The sequence below is a fragment of the Seriola lalandi genome, unplaced genomic scaffold, assembly GCF_002814215.2.
Source record: "Seriola lalandi dorsalis isolate HSWRI2012SDOR001 ecotype SW California unplaced genomic scaffold, Sedor1 jcf7180002054522, whole genome shotgun sequence".
NCBI classification, from domain to species: domain Eukaryota; kingdom Metazoa; phylum Chordata; class Actinopteri; order Carangiformes; family Carangidae; genus Seriola; species Seriola lalandi.
The window spans coordinates 1,985,613-2,006,206 of NW_019525075.1; the positions used below are offsets into that span (position 1 = coordinate 1,985,613).

The following is a 20,594-nucleotide window of genomic DNA, read 5'->3' on the forward strand; positions in this document are numbered from 1 at the left end:
GAAGTACAAACCCTTACAAACTTATAAACTCTCAGAGAGCTTGGACAAAAGGACAGCACAGTGGCTTGTAGATTAGTTGTAGTTAAAGTTAAATTAGATATGGTGTTCAGCGAAGCAACATCATTCAAGGATAAGGTTTGGTCCCATACGACCTCCCTGCTGCAGCGTGAATCGTACTGAATGAGAATTTAAGGAGATTATCTATACGAACTGTAAATCTCTGCATTGTTAATTAAGACCCAAGAAGGCTGCTTGTTGTGTATCACGTTCTTGTTTTCTAGGTGAACACAGGCAGCCTTGTTTACTCCCAGCATGCATATGTGAGCCAGTCATTGGCCCATACTGGGGGATCAGCATGGTTTCACCCATTTATTAGAAATTCTCAAATTCTGTATATTTAAACTTATATTCATAAGCTTTTTTCTTACCTCCAGTATTTTTTGCAGTATAGAAAAAGAATATAATAATAATTATTATTTCACAGTTTATTTTCATACATCACTGATATAAAAGCAAACCAATTGCAATATGGGAAGTAATTAGTAGGTATGTAGCTACAAAAAAAAGAGACTCTAATGTAAAGCTTATTTATGTGTATATACAGCAATCAGGTGAACAACATGATGTGTTAACACATACAGCTTAAAAAAAAAATTATATATATATATCTATATATATATATAGATATATATATATACATGCAGAATGTGGAGCTGTGTCTGACTGTTTGCCAGCCAGTTTCTCTGTTACAAATGCCTTAAAAATGAATATATTTTGACTGCAGTGTTTAGTATGGGAAGCCATTCCAACCTGGGCTCATCCTGTCTTCTGTGAACTGTGTTAATTGAATCTGTTTAACTTTTAAGACACAACCCATGACCCAAATGTTTTTAAAAAAATGGTTTAAATTGCAGGATTGTACAGTGAAAACTGTAATTGTGTTGTGAGAACTGCTTTAGAAATGATCATTTTGAGAAGAGAATCCTCACATTTCTTGATGGGAAGATCTGATGGCATGAGATGTATATCATAAGAACAGGAGAGAGGGTGTGACTGGTGTCTACACTGCGGCTGTATCCAGTTTGTCCTGACTGTCTGTTTACTGGAGCAGCAAATGGGTGAGGTCCTGGTCTTTGCAAGCTTTACAGCTCTGCAGATACACATTCGGGCGACATGATAGGGCCACACAAAGGGAGAAGAAGCCACCACTGTTACCTAAGTCTGGACATATATTTCTCTCTTACACAGAACACAATTCTTAGACTTGTGCTTGGTTTGCAGCTCCACCCAGGCCCCTTCTCTTTCTGTCACTATCTCCTCTCTCTCTCTCTCTCTCTCTCTGTCTACACACACACACACACAGTAGCAGGCTACTAGGAATCTGAGTTTGAGTGGAGGCCTTCACTGTCCACACTGTTGTTCTTTATGCATGAATAACCTCAGCCATAGGAGTTTCATTAATCCACCCTTTTCACATGTTGAGGCACACATGAGCCAGCGAAGTTAGCTGCTACACCAGCAGATCAAGAGAGACTGTGTGAAGGAGGGAATCTGAGCAAACACATGGCTCAATTTCATTTTCTAACTGTTTTGCAAGTAGAGCAGTAGACCCGTAAACCTTCTTTCCTACACACTCTAATGAAGGTTTTTGCTGAAAGTGTCCTGAATGAAATGGCCTGCAAATGCAGCTCAATGTGGGTCTATATCTTCATAAGCAAAGCTTCAGTGCATTTGGCGAGGTAACAAATTAACTATAAAATCCTATGGACACACTTAAAGTCTAATGATTGCCTAATATGTGGTCTTACACAGTCTTATGAATTTAATTTGTGCGCCACCTGTTTCGGTCTAGCACTTTATCTACAGTGGTGAACTGCGCCTTTAAGAGATGCAGAGTTGACACATGAATAACTTCCAACCCACCGGCCACTGTTTGAGCCGCTGACCTGACTGACCACAGATGATAGGAGCTCATTATAACACCATTAAGGACTTAAATAATACTAGTGTGCAGGTGAATAATTTACTGCGACACCGTTGCTCTAACTTGTTAAAGTGCATCAGTGGTTGTCTGTGCGGTCAGTCGTGATGACAGTGTGGAGGAGCAGCTCTGCCACTTTGATGTGTTGTCTCGGACTGTCTTTACTCCTCGTCGGTCCGTGCCAGGCGGACTGTCGGGAAACAGGCCTGTGTTGTTCCGGTCGCGACCCGTCATGCATCAGCGAGGGTTGGAGATCTGACCGATCATATGGCACCTGCTACTGCGACCAAGCGTGCGTCTCCACCCTGGACTGCTGCCATGACTACGAGACAGCCTGCCCAGGTAGGTGTGTGATGATGTGAGAAAAGAGACTGAGCTTAATGAAATACAATTAGGATAAAACCTGAACAAATAGAGGTATTGCTAATAATAGAATTACTTTTACAAATTCTGTTATATAGTAGGCGAGGTTTTGTATTAAAAGACAACTTTTTAGGGGAGACTGGGGGTGGTTGCAGTACTTTTTGCATTTCTCTGTTACTCAGAAACTATTTGGACAAGACCAACCAAACCTTTATATATTAAACTTATATCTGCTTATTACCCATACCATTTGAAGATGATTACATTTGACATATCATTGTCAATTTTTTATTTTAATGGAAGAATTCAGATGTTGCACCTGACCCCAACATGCTATTTTATTGCTTATGATAAATACAATAGGAAAATATATTTTAAGGCTATGAGAGGCTTACAAAAGTATTCCCAAAATAACTTGTTTGTATTTGTGTTATGCATTAAAATGAGCAATTATTATGTGGCAAAACTGGCCGCATAAATTGCCTATTCTGAATTAAAAATATTGAAAAATAATGTTGTGTGTGCTGTTTTGATATGGCTGCTTAGCTGCTAGCCAGACACACTTACCTTGACAAAGCTAACCACGTCACCTAGAAGTCAACAAAACAATGATTCAGACAGACGGAGTACGTTTTGATTCATTCATACAAAAGCTCAGGACAGTATGACAAAAACACAACTCATAAAAATAAAAACTTTCACACCTTCAAATTTTTTTCACTAAATGCAGCAGCAGATGTTTGAGGGGTGAGGTTCTAACTGAGCATGTGCAGGATGAGGGTCAACACTCTAGCATGTTTCTGATTGGAGGAATAAGACTTCCTGCAACCTTCCCTTGTTGCAACCGTTCACGGTCTCCTGTACATACTACGGAAAACTGGGTGGCATTAAATAACTGATTGCTGTATTGTATCTACCTATGTGACCCTTCACAAAAACGTTTTCAGGCCCAGTCTAAGTGAAAATGTTCTGATTTCCTGAATGTGGCATCTTGATCTCTAGACATACTGCATGAGGGATATGAAATGAACTCTGTGATGATGGTTTTAGTTTGTCCTCAGCTGTTGTGGTCTGTCTCCTTCCCCTCAGCGGTGTCCTGTGTGGTGAGTGAGTGGATGCAGTGGTCAGGCTGTGCCGAGCCATGCAGGGCCACAGTTCGCAGGCGGAGCAGGATCATCCTGCAGGAGCCGCTCAATTCAGGGAAACCCTGTCCACATCTGGAGGAGCACGCTGGCTGTGCAGAGTACTGGTCGAAGCAAGGGCACTGTCACAACTCACTTGGTGAGAAAAATCAAGCTTGATTCTTCCATGAATTCACAATCATGTGATGACTTTATTCTGTTATCCTATATCAGCTGAGGAGAGATCTCCCACTGGGTCAGATGTGTGATTGGCAGATTTTGTGATGTTTCAAGTTATTTTATGAAGAACAGGTTCATCACTGGGACATATTATAATTTCTTAGTCCCTAGCAATGTCAAAAAAACAAACACCTTTTAGTTGTTAACTGACCTGTTAAAGACACATCAGTAGAAATCAAATATACCAAACAACCCATTACATTAGCTTTTCATAGATCCACATCTGAATAACAGATCAAAGGACAGATTACACATCTGATTCTCCAGTAATTAAATGTAATGTAATGTTACTCTGTGTTGGTATTTTTTAGGGAGGATATTCAATGAAACAGAGAATCACTTGCAGAACAAGAGATGTTTTTCATTACTGCCTTATTGTCAAACAGTATAAGATAGTAGAAATTTAGACTTAGTGAATATAAAAGTTGTGATAATCCAACATGTGCAGTTGTCAATCATTTAATTAATATGGTCCATTATAGACTACTCAATGCCTTAGGAGAACATCAATACTTGCTTGAATTAGGAATAAGGAGTGTTTGAAAAACTTTCTCAAGGATTCATATAGTTGTAGTGAATACAGCTGTGCTGTTGCTAATACATATGATATATAAGAGTGATGGAGATACTGATGCATTGGGTCTTTAGACATAGTGGTATATGGAGTATCATTTATAGACACTGCCCCAACAGGTCAAACCTATCTAAAAGAAATCACCTGTTGACGTATCTGATGAAGCCTATGAATAAAGCTGTGTATATAGCTTTTGTAAATAAATCGAACAAGCTGCTAAATGAAAAGCATTCATTCAAATGTGACATACCATAGAATCCTATTTTTGTGAACATTTTCCCAACCCAGGCTCATTTCATTTTAAATGTATGAGACCCATACTGCAACATGTGGTCACATGTAATGGTCTTATTATGGATGCTCCCTCTGCAGTCCCAGCTCTAATAACCACAGGTGGCTATGGCAATGCCAGGAAGAAAAGAGACATCCCTGACAGTGACAACATTATAGGGTAACACATCCATACAGTCCAGGAAAATGTGAAATTACCATCTTTTGTGTTCTCAGGTATCATTACTATATATTTTTGTTATTTTGTGTATGTTTGTGTGCATGTGTGTGCGTGTGCGTGTGTGTGTGTGTGTGTGTGTGTGTGTAAAATAGGTATTGTGTCCAGTTTCAGTTGACCTCTCTGACAAAGGGGTGCCAGCAGAGTGCAGGCCCACACACCCAGTGGATGCAGTACCTGAGGGAGGGCCACCATGTGTGTGTGGAGTGCCAGCCGCCGGCACTTGCTGCTGGACAGAGACACTGTGCCGGAGACGGAGAGGAAAATGTTGAGGACAGGTAAGAAAGGAGAAAATGGAGACTGTGGTTCATAACAATGTACTGTAAGACCACAAGAAGTTTCCTTGCATTACAACATTGTCAGAACACAACTCACAGCTTGTTTTATTTCGCATTGATTCAAATTTAATTGGCCGCACAAATTTAAGCTTGTGTTGATCAGGAAATGCTAATGACCATAACAGATAGATAAAGTGTTTGTTTTTAAGCCCAGCTGAGTGTTTATTCAGCCATGAAATTAGCTTGAAGTTAATTTTGCTTATATGTGAAGAAAGAAAATAACTTCACTATGCTAATAAAGTGAAGGTGACCTTTCTGTCCCACCCTATGTCAGAGTTACAATATTGTAATAGTATTTTGTAATTACCAGCTAAAAACAGTGTATATCACAAGAGTACATTAAAAAAATAATTGCATATGGTATTACTCATATGTGACACACAACACTCTTGTCCTTCAGCAGGTATAATGATCAATACTAACATAATCTGCTTTTGAACCCTACGTTCTTGTCAACATGCTCCTTTGGACAGGAAACATCAATTTTTTTTGGGTTATGGCACAGTACTTAAACATGTGTGGAAGAATTAGCGGATGCGATGGGTCCTTCTCTGTTACCTGCTGAGGAGCAACCTAGTTTAACTGGATAAAAGAAATAGTTCAATATTTTGTTGTTGAGTTTGGTGAGAAGGTAAATTCCCACTCTCATGTCTGTACAATAACAAAAAACATTTCTATATTTCTGCATTCTGAGAGGTGCAGTGGCATATGGAGTATACTGACCTACCAGTTGTAACAGGTCACATTTGTAGAATTTGTTTGTTTGTTTTTCATCCCAGTCCACTGATCTACACCGATCTGATAGGTGCTGTAACAGCAATAACTACCACTAGATGGCAACATTGTTTATCACTTGGACCTAAAGAGAAATCTTTTGAGCGCTAACATTCCCCTCTCCCTCCTTCCTGCAGAAGACAGTCTCTCCAGTGGCAGGCGGTGGGAAACCCTCGATGCAGGGGTGTGTGGAGACGTGTTGGGAGGCTGGAGGCCTGCTCCTGCCCAACAGCCCACAGCTTCCTCTTCATCTGACCTCCTCCTTCCTTCTGTTAGCCCCCCATCAACCTCCTGTACATATTTACCAAGAACAATCTTCCAGTCGTCAAGAGTGCTGGTCAGTGGTCAGTTTTGCCTTTTTACTATGACCAAATGTAACCTGTGACTCCATATAACTACAACTGCATGTTAATGTAAAATATACTTATTTCTTAGTCAGAATATAATAAATCTTCTACACCTTTCTCCACAAAACAAGCTTTAATAGTACACATTCCTATCTACTTTGGTTTGCAATTCCAAAACGTGAAAATGAAAGTCAGCAATTCCTAATCAAAATGTAAAGTGATCTGATTTATTTCGTTTTGAGTCATCAAAGGGAAATGTTGCTTTTCTTAAGAAATAGAAATATCTTAGGACATTGAGACACTTTTTGTTTTTACATGACAAGTACTGGCTCTGTGTGAATCACAACCAGTCACAACGCCAAAGTTACAACATGCACTGAACAATAGAACATTTATACAGAAACAACAGCATAGAAAGTCAACAGGTAAAAATGTTTTTTTGTTTTTTTTTTTACAAAACAGACAGCCTCGGGACCTACAAACAACATTGTATAAGAGCTGGCTATGGTCGTTCAAATATCTTTTTTCAATTCCCTGGAAACAGTGTACTTTACAAAGACTGATGGCTTAGGCAAGGTTGGGGTCAATTCCACTGAGAGCTTAAAATGTAGAAAAAATATAGTTTATGTTTTTAATTTGTACTAGGTTTAATTTGTGTCATGCTCTAATACTGGTTCCCTATATAGTGTCATGTGTGATGTTTGTTTTACTTCATCAAGGCATCTTGAATCGACCCCAACCCTGTAATACAGTGTTAGATTCAGAGTGTGTGGAATTGGGCTACTTGCTAAAGCAGTGGTTCTCACTGGGTTTTTGAAACTACCACATGTCCCTGAAAGGGTCCTATGGGGTTATAACAAAGATGAAAAAGACTTGAACCTCTTTACAGTTAAATTTAGCAGCAGGTGCAACAACCTAACTCTAATTTAGATTTCAGCTAAATGCATTTACTGTACAGTTAGGAGTCTTGTAATGGAAAAGTTTGAGAATCTGTGCTCTTCATCTTAATTTGTATCAATAAATGAGAAATAAAACAAGTCACTTGATTGGGTTTTCCTTGTAAAGCATGATGGTTTAGTCCTTTGATTCATATCAGAATTTCTCCACAGGGATCTCAGTGAAATTAAAAGCTCTTTTAAACTAGTTTGTAAATTTGAATGGCTCCCTTGGAAATGAAGGGGAGTAAAGTGCCCAATAAAATAAAAACAAAGATGATTTGTAAAAATAGATGTTTTTTTTTTTCTTTTTTTTTTGTATTATGGTGGTAACATGTCACAGTATCACAGTCTAGGTATCAAATCACAATGTCATGCTTGGTGTTTCTTTGCACTACCTTGTCTGAAGGCCTAAGAGTATCAGTACTATAGTGTCAAGATTTCAATACTTGTGTGTGTATGCACATGGTTGCACATTTTTGTAATATGTGCCCTTAATAAATCTCAGTTCTCTACAGTAGTGCTTGCTGCCTATTCATGAACTATTGATTGTCATCATTGTTGAGAGATATTCCAGTGAAAAATGGTCCCTGACTACCATAATATATAAAACCTAAATGACAGGACAGAAGCTCACATGAGGGGGGCTTCAGGGGGAGTTGTGTGATCTGAATGCCCTTTGTATTAGAGTTTTTAAATGATATTATGCACTCAGAAGGACAACTTTAGAAAACAAATTGCCACAGATGTAACAGGTTTAAAGATGTCGAAATGTTTGGCATACATTGGCCTTGACTTTTCATGAGGTACAGCGCAATGAAAGAGTTAATCAGAAGCTAACACGTGAACCAAATGTTACCATCTTAACAAAACAAAATAAAATGTATTGAACCAAGCTTGCATGTTTATCAAGTTTTTTTCATTGTGAATTTGAACCCATGCCACTCCAACCTCACAATGTGATGTGAAGAATTATGCATTTTTTAATGGGGAAAGTATAAATTCTTGCATGAATATTAAGGAGCAGCCATTCATAACAAGTGACTTGGGGGAGACTTTTAAAAATCACTAGAGACCATCTGGAAAATGTTGAATATCTGCAGCCAGTTGTTATTAGATATATATGACATATTTTCTCATTTTAAAAATCACATAATTTAATTTTTTAACACCTCTTTACAGACGATGCCTAAGTTAATGTTTTAAAATCCTTTTGAGGATGATTGTTTTTCTTTTTTGTGAACTTTGCTTCTGATGTTAACAGATACTTTGGTTTATTTGCAACAAAGGGAAAACATGAGTCATTTCACTTGAATACAAAAAAGAGCTCACACTATGATGCTGCATAAAATTAACCTTGCGTAATTATCTGCAAATTTGTTTTGTTGCAATATAACGATGCTCCTCCCATCCCTCCCTCCTCAACTGTAAATTAAGTAACACTTCAGAAATTAAATGTGTGCTTAAGTAATCTTAATTTCTCATATGACTAGAGTTCTCTTGGAGTCTGTTACTGTTGCATGTTTCAGTCAGAATATGGAGAAAACAAAAGCGGGATCACCCCTCCAACATGCATACATTCATATTGGAAACACTTCATTCTTTTCCATTATGTGGCAGCCACACTGCTCTAATGCCCTGGCTTTACGGCAGCCATACACACACTCACACTCACACACACACAAACACATATACACACACACACATACACACACACACACACACACACACACACACACACACACGCACACACTGTTCCATCTGCCTCTCACAGTCATTGCTATTCCTTTCACACCTCAGCTCCTCTCAGCATGGGAGAGCAATATGAAATGGTTCAACTCTGTGATTAAAACAGGAAATGAAATCAGGGTTTGTGATTACACTCTTAACCACAACACTAAAAAATGTATGTCAAGCCCCTTCTGTTGACTTTCAAAACAAATTTCCCTCACCACCTACATTTTTAATAGTGCAACTGCTTCTTTAATAGCATCCTTTACTGTTGTCTTTGTGTCGAAAAAGTGACTAAGAAAGCTTTCAGTTTGCTCAGTTTTGTTTGAGAATTTGTTGAGTTGGCAGTGAAGGGATTACAAAAAATTCACAAGGGAGCAAGGAGCTGTATTTGTAACTCTGCTCATGTTCTCCTATGCATGAACTTAAAGGATGTGTATGATTTAATTGAAGTTCTCAAAGTAGTATCAACACTTTTCAAGTATTCCTATTGTGTTCGTAATTTTATTTTCTGTCACTGCCTGTGGCTTGTTGCAAAATGAATTTCTTCGTTTCAAGTTGAAATCATTTATGCTCTTCTTTAGAAGACAAAACACTTTCATCCCTTCTTTCATTCTTTTAATACCAGTATAACGAATCTGCCTGTTATTTTTACTATGGTAAGTGACACTTATATGTTATATAAGACATATAAGAGTTTGTCTCTGCTATGTGGCAATATAAACAGATAAAAGAGAATGCATCGTGGGTTCCTAACAGTCAAGAAACCAAACCTCATTTATATCATTTATATTGTGTGGAATTATAATTATTTATGGAATGTTACAAAGATTTAAGACAAACATCAATGTACAAGGTCCTCACATCATAATTGTGCATTTACACAGCACTCATGAATGTGCACAGTGAGTATTGGCTCTGCTAATATGTAACTACTGTGCATACCTGTCACGTTATGGATGCATGCGTCTATGTGTGTGTGTGTGTGTGTGTATGTGTCTGTTGTTATATGTGCGAGCATACATTACATGCAATCAGACTCTCTCGCCCCAATTAGCAAACCGTTGGTGAGCTGCTGTCAGCCTTTGAGGACAACTGCTGTCACCATGGAAACTAAGTATATCTATGTATCCTGAAGATTGTCTTCCATAACTGTATGTATCTTTTGTGGGTGAGTGTGTGCTCATGCATGAGTTTCATCAGTTCTGGTATTACAACTGATTTACAGTAAAGTTTACCTGGTTGTGTATATTCAGTGCTATTAAAGTTTATTTTGATGGTTTAAGGAACAAGGTAGAGGTGGATAACTCCCTTGCTTCCAGTATCTTGTACACGTACATTATCTTCTATTATCTGAAACTGCGTGATCTCTTTGGCTGCTTTCATGTTGGTCAGAGGAAGGCCAATGCATGCTGAACATCTATTACTGCAATCTAAACTTCATGTCAGTAAGCTGTAAACATTAAAAAAAAATATTAGAGGATTTTCTCATATTTAACTATTTCTTTTGATATGAAGAACAAGCAACTCATTATGTTTTTGTGTGTTGGCCAGTTGGGCGCATGCATGCTTCATTAATGTGCGCTTTATGCAGCAATCAAGATTATTATGTCTGGCTCTTATGTTAGCCCATATCAAAAATTCTTGGTCCACCGCTATCATCCTTGAAAATGACACTGAGGTGCTAAGACAATATTCACCGATGGAGATTCGAGAGACATGATAACTAGGGGATAGCAAAATACTGTTCAAGAAGTAGCGCTCATTATGATGGATGATGGGCTGAAGCCTCTGATAACTGCAGCCTCTGTGCCAAGACATTGAACCTTATACAGGATTACTCTTCACATATGATTATGACACAGGAGACTAGCAAATCACATATTTCTATAAGGAACTTTCTCTTAGCTATATAAAAATAAATCAGGTAAGACAATCTCAAGAGTGTGTATACATGAATTATAATTACATCATCCATTAGCATTCACACACACACACACACACACACACACACACACACACACACACACACACACACACACACACACACACAGACATACACACCCTAACAAATGCAAATGACTAAGGCCAGGTTTGGGAATGGAGGGCACAAGTAAGTAGCTTATAGGCTTCTAGGTCCTCTCCTGTATCTCCAAGACTACAAAATGAACTGGGACTCTGTAATGGGACAGTGGGCAGCTGGGATTTTGTTTTCCTAGAGAATATAGAGATAACCCCCTGCTGCTAAAACCATATCATTCAGATGGGTGACACCAGTTTCAACCACAAAACTTGACTTCTCTGACGAGCCTGCTTCCACAGGGATCTCTGAACAGACCTCTTGGCTACCAGGGAGTGCTCGTTTGTTTTGTGGGTGTGGAATACCGCTAATAGGAATGAGCTGAAGGAGGGGCAGTGACATTCTCCAATTTAGAAATGTTTTTCTCCCAGAGTATTTACCACACATGTTCACCTTATTATGCCATTGGGCTTGTTGCCCAATGGCATGCTCAGGTAATTTGTGAAATGTTTCAGTGAGACCCTTGTCTCTCCCTCTTCCTTTGTCTCTGGCTTATGGAGTGTTTGTAGTCTGTCTGGTGTCTTTATCACAAACACTCTGGTCCCAGTTTCCTGTTTGTTTCTGCTCCACTTGTACCTCAGAGGTTTTTATCCAAAGTATTTTGACGCCCCCTCTCAACCTTTGGTCTACGTGCCATCTCATGTCCTACATGATTCTCAAGAGCGACCCCACGAATCCCTTCAAGGGGGAACAGACAATTCTGGCCCAGCATTTTCTGGGCTGCTTCTAAATGATTGGTGCCCCTCTGGTAATTGATGTTGATACTGCGTTTTGGGCTTGATCCTGCCAACAGACGCTCTGAGGGACTTGCATCAGAGATGTCACGAAGGTGCTCATCATCATCTGTATCGGCATCAATGTATTTGCTGATGGAGGAGTCGTGGAAGGTGAAGACAGTTGGGACCAGGGCAGTGCTCTCTGGGGACTTCGGTGGTGTCCTGCTACTGGCAGTGGTATAGACTGACACTTCAGGACTCAACAGAGAGTGGTCTGACAGGACTGAGTTGTCTGAGAGCGGGGACGGGCCTGACTCCCCCTCACTGCGGCAGCCTCCTTTAGGGATAAGGCTTTTTGAGGAGTTGCCAGAAAAGAAGAATTTCCTTGCATTCTCTGAGCATGAGGGCTTTGTGACTGACACAGGGGTCAGCATGGGCTCATGCTCCCCAGTGGTTTGCTGGCCTGTTTTTGTACTGGCGTGCTGGGACAAAGCTGTAGCCGGACTGTGGGAGAACCGGTTGCCTTCCTGAAGACCAAGGTCCATTGCTGGACTATGGGGGAAGCGTGGATTCTCCTGGAAGTCTGTAGCACAACTTATGTAGCTGTCAATGCTGGACAAGCTTTTCATGTCCCCCACTCCCTCTCTGGTTCCTAGGACTGGTGGCCTGTGATCTTGGATGGCCCCCAACTCTATCTCATCTCTCTGTTTGTTTACTCTGGAGCCTCTGTCTTTAGCATTGAGGTTGGGTTGTGACTGTGTCTTTGCCATCTGGTTGTACATCTCCTCTAGCTTCTGAACATTTAGCCTCTGGGGACTGGTAGCCCGGGCCTTGCTGGGAGAACCTAACTCCTGAGCGTTGAAGGAACGATTTGAGCTTGTCTCTGATGCAGCCCTCTTGGGGGTCCATTTCCAACGACTTGGAGAGAGGTGGTTGTCATGAGGCCTCTCACTCTTCTCCACCACCACATCCATCAGTTCTGCACTACGAGCAAATGCCTCTTTCAAGTTCATTGAGACAATGCTACCATTTCTCTTTGCCCTCTCAAGGGCCTCTCTTCGTTTAAGTGCTTTTTCCTGCCTCTTCTGCTCCTTATAAAATTCAGAGAAGTTATTCACAATAATGGGAATAGGCAGGGCAATCACCAATACTCCAGCTATGCAGCATAACCCACCCACAATCTTTCCCAGTAGAGTCTTTGGGTAGATATCTCCATAGCCTACTGTGGTCATAGTAATAGTAGCCCACCAGAAAGAAGCTGGAATGCTTTTAAACTTTGTATCCTCCTCATCCTTCTCAGCAAAAAACACCAGACTGGAGAAGATCATGATGCCCATGGCCAGGAAAAGGATGAGCAGGCCCAGCTCATTGTAACTCCTCCTCAAGGTAAAGCCCAGAGACTGAAGACCTGTGGAGTGGCGTGCCAGCTTCAGAATACGCAGAATACGCATGATCCGAAAAATCTGAACAACGCGGCGGACGTTCTGAAATTGCAGCACACTCTTGTTGGATTCTGTCAAAAAGATGGTGACATAGTATGGCAGGATTGCCAACAGGTCAATGACGTTCAGAGGACCTTTGAAGAACTTCCACTTGTTGGGGGAGGAGAGGAAGCGAAGCAGATACTCCATGGTAAACCAGGCAATACACACAGCTTCGACGTGGGCCAGTTGTGGGTTGTCTGTGGACTGGCCAAACTCATCTGTGTCCTGTAACTCTGGAAGGGTGTTCAGAGACAAGGCAATGGTGGATAGCACAATGAAGAGGATGGAGATGATGGCCAGGATCTGAAAGACAAATTTAGGTAATATAAGTAAAGGTTGTAGGATCAGAGAATGACATACAATATATCAGTTAAATATCAGATATCAGATATGCACTTAAGCTTACATTTCTTATTCTGATTAGTCAATTACACCCATATTGAAAATAAGATAAATGCAAATCCAGTGTATATATAAAGGATTTTGATTACAGCATGAAAGTGCAGACAGCAAGTGAATTCCAATAACCTTATACTCTAAACAAACCTTCAATAAATGCCAGACTAAGTGTGTGATTGGCTGAGAGCTAATGGATTGGATTGACTTGGACCACTTATTTATTCATGACTCATTTACTGGGCTTATCCACATGAGTGAGTGTGCTTGAGTGGAAAATAATGTTTAGCAATCAATATACAAAAGTAAAAGTGCACAGAATACAGTGTATGTAGTTAGAGGAAAAGTCGGGGGATCACCAAAGTCATTAGGACTTATCTTTTTGGGCACCATGTAGATCTCTACAAAATTTCAAGGCAGTCTATTCAATAGCTGTTGAGATATTTAACTAAATGCCAAAAATAGCAACCTCATGGTGGTACTACAGTAAAGTCAGTGGGATACATCCTCAGAGGGCCATGAATATATGTGCAAAATTTCATGGCAATCCATCAGAAAGGTTATTGAGATATTTCAGTCTGGACCAAAGTCCAGGGACCAATCAATAGACGGAATGCATGGCTACATGGAAGACTTCTCAGATTTAGAATAAGCAAACTAAGGAATTAGTATAGTCAAGTAGAAGCTAGATGGTAAATGAGAAGTTCTATGATCATAGACAGAGTCCTCGAATGGGCTCTTCAACACCTTCCTCTACGCTAAGATTATCTCGTCTCATTATCTCAGATAATCAGACAAGCCCTCTGTTTTCACAGAGCGCTGGCCCTGCTCAGTATCCTCCAATTAGTGATCCAGCAGGCACCGGACATCAGTGTAATGTCAGAAAGACACTAGACTGTAATGACTCTAACGTTTTGATTAGAAATCAAAATTGTGTTGACATCAAAATCCGTAGGCTAAGTGAGATTGTCATGTTTAGGAGCAGTTGAGTTCTCTGCTCACGACTAGAGTGTTGGTATTTTATACATCAAGATTATGTTGGCATGAAACATTTGGAAGACATTGGATTTTGGTTGCTTAACAACACAACTTAAAATCCAACAAAATATTAACCTTAGTTGTCGTCAGTATTCTTTGTGAAATTGACATTGGCATCATACATTGTCCTTGAATTTTGGTCACCCAACGTCACAACCTACATTCAACTGAATATCAACGTCTAATGATGATGGTGGACAGCTGCGTGCCTTCAGGGATATGGTGAATGTTAGATTAAACAACAGGGTGAAAAGCTGGCCTCAGGAATGTGATCATAGAACTAAGGTTACCAAATATAATCTTCATGCTATTTCACACAGGTTCCATCCTCTTATGGTCTCTCTATATTGAGAGGGAGGGTGGCTGTCACTGCCTGCCACTTGCACCCCCATGTTGTGACAGAATATGACATAAAGAAGAACATGCAACAGTCACATGTTGTAGGAGCTGAATTTCCCCAGAATCCACTGCACTAGATGATGTCTGATTCATATTATACAGTACAGAGAACTGGGATGTCTTACAGAAAACAGAACCTTAGAGAGACACACACAGGCACCCACACACACACATACACACACACACACACACACACACACACACACACACACACACACACACACATTAACACTTCCCCACCTACACTCTACCAATCATGCCAACAAGCAAGTACGTGGTGGTAGACTACACCTCTTTTAGCATTTTATGACAGCTCCCCTCTCAGCCAGTATACATAGTGTAAACAAAAAAAATCACTGCAGTTTCTTTGAAGTATATTATTTTTGAGCTTCTTTGATCTGAATAAGTGACTACTCCTTTATACCACAATGAGAGCTACCAGAGGAAATGTTGCACTGCTCTCCAGTCTGTATTATCCCATCAACATACAACTCAGATGAAAGGTACTTGTAAAAATAACCTGAATGATTTCATGTTTATAGGGTATATTTTGTGATGAAGAACTGATAGCGCTGCATGCTACTACAAATTTACTGATGTCACATCACGGACCAAAATTACATAAAATCACATTGTAACATATTTTCTCCTTCCTCAGAGGGATATAAACATGCAATCATTTTGGATGTATTTGCCCACGTTTGGACACATCAGCCACTGAGATTGCATCTTAAACCCCAAGGAAGTTCAACATAATTTAATTTTGATATCGCAAACAGAAAAATTATGTGTAAAACAACTGCCTAACCTGAAATGTTTACAGTCACTCTACCTGATCCACAGACCTGATAAAACCTCAGACTGGAACAGTTTACATTGGAACTATAGTCTTAAGAACTACTGAAGAAACTATGAAAAAGTCTTTGAATACTGCTGAAAGAGAGGTCTGAGGATTATTGAATAATGATAGGTGAGAAAGTTAGCTTTTTAAATTATTTACTTTCATATAATTTGGCCCATGATGATTACAAGTTTGGTTCTGTAGACATTAGTAGATTTATTGGCTTAGTATAAAAATATGCAAATTCCAAATTTGTGTGTTATTATTTTCACAGGTTTACTTCTGTACTCATGAAAATATCCAAGAGACATAACAATTTTATAGGAAGGTTGTAAAATCAACTTTCCTCAAACATGGGGATGAAGGGTTCAAATCCAGCAGCTCTGTGCTGATCTTAATGCTGTGGTACAATAGAACGACTGCTGCCTGACCTGAGTGATGGTGAGTCATAGAAGCCGCGTGGTCCAGTCGTGTGTATTGTGTATATTTAGCACAAACATAAATATACTCTGATATTCTGTCTTACAATCATTTTGATGCTTCTACACAAGTATTACACAATAGAATATTACATATTATTCTGATTACTGACAACTGGATAAATGTATCTTGGTCAACTCAGCTAAGGTAATGAAACACGGGAGCATCTGCTCCTTCAGTGGACAAAGGACAGAAGTACCTCATAAACTATTAGTGTGCACTTGTTATATTCACCCTAAATGACACCAAACATTCCTGATACAGGACCAAACAGCACAACTTAGAGGATGAGTAGGAGGCTGTAGCTGGAACACAGAGCCTGTTTCGGCAATAGCCCACACAAATGAGGTTAGGATGTTATATGATGAAATAAGTCACAGAATAGTTAAGATACTTTCCTCTGAAAGTGAAAGCAGCTAAGCCTTAGACCACAATACTGTGAGGCATTTATAAAACACTTGTGACATTGAGAATTAATTATTTCAGTTTAATAATTTAACTGGTAAGCTTGGCCAAAACCTCATCCGTGAACTGGATCTGCTGGTTAAACACACAGTCATTTGTGTAAATAAACAGAGCACAGCACATGATGCAGGGTTTCCCTATAAATTGTCCAGAGGAAATGAAGGCACACAGGCAGAAATAAGGCAATAGCAACAGTTGTTAGGAGGTGATTGACAGCGTGGGCCTTGACAATGGCCTAATATGTTTGGAGTCTACTCCCAGGAGTAAAAGTGATGGCTAAAGAGGCGACCTTATCTACGGCCAATCAGAGCAGGAGGACACTGTTGCCATAGCGTCACGGCAGACATGAATAATGACCCTATCTGTTTATTTTCTTCCCCCTGTGCTCCTCTCCTCCTGCCCTGGAGGAAATCTATTTGAATCAAACACTTCAGGAGCAGAGAGGTGCTCGGACCGGAGAGTGAAGGTGGAGATGTCAAGGGCAGCACAAAAGCTGCAGAAGGAAAGACGGTGCAGCGCTGTCAAGAATGGAAAATGATGACGGTAAAAGAAAAAAAAAAATTGAACGAAGTAAACAACACATTGTATTTGTAAAAACAACCTATTAAAGTTCACTGATTGTGTACCAGACACTGCAGAATTGTAATGAGTCAGAAAAAGAGAAAGACTGCTAACAAATCCCAAACTTAAAGCCAGGGGAGCTCGTATCTATGGAAGAGCAGGACAAAAAAAGGGTAGAGGTAATAGGATTGAGATGCTATAAAAAGGTCGCTAATGAAAGCACACTCGTGCTGCTGTGTAACATCATGGTTATGAGGTCAAGTTCCACTAGGAATCCCTGCACATTTCCCACCGGCCTATGTCCCTGTTGCCCCTGCCTCTATACACACGCACTCTCTCACATTGCCTCGCTTGTCTTTACCTCGTTTTTTTTTCCGCATTGTTTAATGTCATGGGGCGCTAATTTCATCTAACCATTGCACTGTAAATCTGAGATAAACCTTTCAGTGCACATAAATGAGGCCACAAACAAAAACATGTCTCGGAAAAGGTTGAATGGAGCGCCACACATGACTGTAATGGCATCAACAGAATTACAGACTATTTATAGACTCACACCAGAACCAGGAGCACACATAACAAAACAGATGTTAATAGTGGCCACACACAAGATTATGTCCTTGTCTGTTCCACATGATGAATACTCTATTATTGTAAGTAGAATATATGGACGACAAATGTGAGAGTGACTCCCGGCGAATGCTCCTTGGTGGCCTACTGAAGGGAAGAAAAGATGAAGGGAGTGAGATATTTATATCTGGAGGAAAGGAAAAGACAATATATGTGCAAGAAATGGAAAGTGAGAAAGAGAGAGAAAGCGAGAGAGAAAGAGAGAGAGAGAGAGAGACAGAGAGAGAGCAGAGACTGACAAGAGATCACACTTGCACTCTAAAAACAAAGCCAGATCACACTGGATTGTGTGTCTCATGGCACATCGCTGTGTGGCTCAGCAGACACAATAGTCCACACCCCCATCTTATGCAGGACAAGGTGACACCAGCCCTCATTAGGCTGTTTGAAAAGATATCTAGGACAAGATTTGGTTTGAAGAATGCCCTCAAAAAAAACAAAAAAAAAACACAATGACATGCACAGCCCTGTGTCATGGACTGTGACATTGTCTTCTGAGTTACATATGGAAGAGAATTCTTTTCACAAATGGAAGAGGGAGTAAGCCCTCAGATATGGCGGTCATTACACAGAGACTGTTGGCTGGCACACTATACATACGCCAAAACAAATTCTGCTCTCCAGAGGCGCCCACACTTGAGACTTAGAGAGGGAAAAACTGATTTATAATTATTGCTGGGTATCTGACTGTGGTTGTACTTGCTGTTCGCTCTATCACCAGCTCTTGTTCAGTTATGATGCCCTGGTTTTATGTTGGCCACATCCCAGCAGCTGTGATTAATTTTCTTTGTGCTACATTGGTTTTGTCAGGGTCAGGTCCATTCATCTGTCTCCTCAGCGCTTATCCAATGAGGATGGAACCCTGAACTTTGCTCTTTTCTTATAGACTTTGAAAAATGGGCAATATTTATAAATCGCACATTGACCATTAAATCGCTGGTGTGAACGTGAACTTGGCTCCAAAGGAAATTAGTGGTCACTGAAGCATCAGCTAATGAAGAATATAAAGTAGAATTTCTAAAATCTCTGAATCCCGTTTTGAAGAAGCATTAATGGATTTTTTGGCTTTTAGCTTCATCAACTCATTTGGGGAAATATTCAGCTTTTCAGCTGGTAAAAACATGATGATGTTCACCAGCTAGTGGTGCTGAGCAGTAGGGCGTGAGATTAGTCAACCAAACGGTTAAACATTGCTAACCACCTTCCTAAGCAGCACCAGACAGACTAATTGGTTAAACTTATTATTAATATTTTATTGAAGCACGATGCCTGTTGTTAACTGTTTGGCCTAAGATGTTAGGCAGCCGCCCTCTCCCCATGCTAATGCCTGAATGTTATTAAAAAAAAAGGTGGAAAGTGGGATGGATAACATTTTGTAAAACCTGTGCGGTTTGGCAGTTTTTAAATGAAAATAAGGTTGTATGTAGGCTGTGTCAAAAAGAAACCGGCATATAACCACACAACCAGAGCAATGCGTAACCACCAACAAGCTAAGAAGGCTGCTGGTGCTAACACGCCTAAAACTAAAATTTGGATTGCAGGAGGAAAGAGAACACAACACGATGCAGGTTCCAAATACAGATGTATAGTGGTAACGGCTCTCAGTAGAGTGCATACCTTTGCCAGGGCCGAACAACCCTACAACTAAAAGGAAATGATTTTAAAAATCCTGGAACCTCTCCTTTAAACAGATCTGCACCTAAATTTAATGGGTTCTTCCCATTAAATACATATTTTACAATGTATTATTATTATCCTGTGCATCCTCCCCCTGGCCAACAACCTTTGCTTCAGGAAATTTTGTGGACCTCTTTGAATTTTAAATGTAAACCCCTGCACTATAGCAACAGGTAATGATTATAGGATACTGGCAAATTCTAAAACATAATCTAATAGTAGTATAAGTAGACAAAGTCATAAATTAAGTGGACTGACTCAGTGTTTTCATTTATACTGCAATATCTATCTAAAGTTTGCATTAGCTAGTGTTAGCTACTACAAGCCAATGGCCATGTCAGACCAATTTAAGATAAACACAAAGCTTGTGCTACAAGTAATGCTGTAGTTCAACTTTTCATTTGTTAGAGGAAAACTGTGCTTTTTCTCCTTTGAAAAGTGTCTGTTTTCACTTTAAAGGGTTCTACTCTCTTGATGATGGGTTAGTCAGCTTGGACTGAGGTTGCACTTGATTTAGTTGTTTATTTGGTACCTCCCTTGGTAAGGTGCAGTTAAAGTTAGTGTTCTCACACTGCATTAAGTCTAGTAGCATCCCAAGTGACACTACAGGAACTCCCAGTCTCCCAATGCACAGCCCTGCATCATTAGCTGCAACAGGAGCAACAGACATACTGCTGTGAAGTGGAAACTCCTGTTCCTGTGAGTCCTAACACCATTGTTAACTCTCCCAGCTCTCACCCATTAGACCTACCTAATAATGATAGGTAATACACCAAAACTTCTAATTAACACTCAAACAGACATGGGCTGACAAGGTTTTGGCAGAGATATGTCCACTTTCAGGTCAGTAAATCCAGGTCTGGCTTGATCACTAACACTAAGACCCCTGACTAGTTGACTTGCTTTCCCATCATC

At 40.1% G+C, this 20,594-nt stretch overlaps 1 protein-coding gene and 1 pseudogene across 1 annotated transcript; one reads left to right on the forward strand and one right to left on the reverse strand.

The window, feature by feature from the left end:
• Window positions 1-1,990: 1,990 nt before the first annotated feature.
• On the forward strand, window positions 1,991-6,553 carry LOC111660726 (somatomedin-B and thrombospondin type-1 domain-containing protein). Its single transcript, XM_023414104.2, has 5 exons — window positions 1,991-2,323; window positions 3,434-3,625; window positions 4,652-4,730; window positions 4,883-5,065; window positions 6,037-6,553. Exons 1-5 carry the CDS (start codon window positions 2,089-2,091, stop codon window positions 6,152-6,154), a joined length of 807 nt encoding a protein of 268 aa, XP_023269872.1. The 5' UTR covers window positions 1,991-2,088; the 3' UTR covers window positions 6,155-6,553.
• Window positions 6,554-11,189: 4,636 nt separating this feature from the next.
• Window positions 11,190-13,495, reverse strand: LOC111660872 (potassium voltage-gated channel subfamily B member 1 pseudogene; annotated as a pseudogene).
• Between the last annotated feature and the right edge of the window lie 7,099 nt (window positions 13,496-20,594).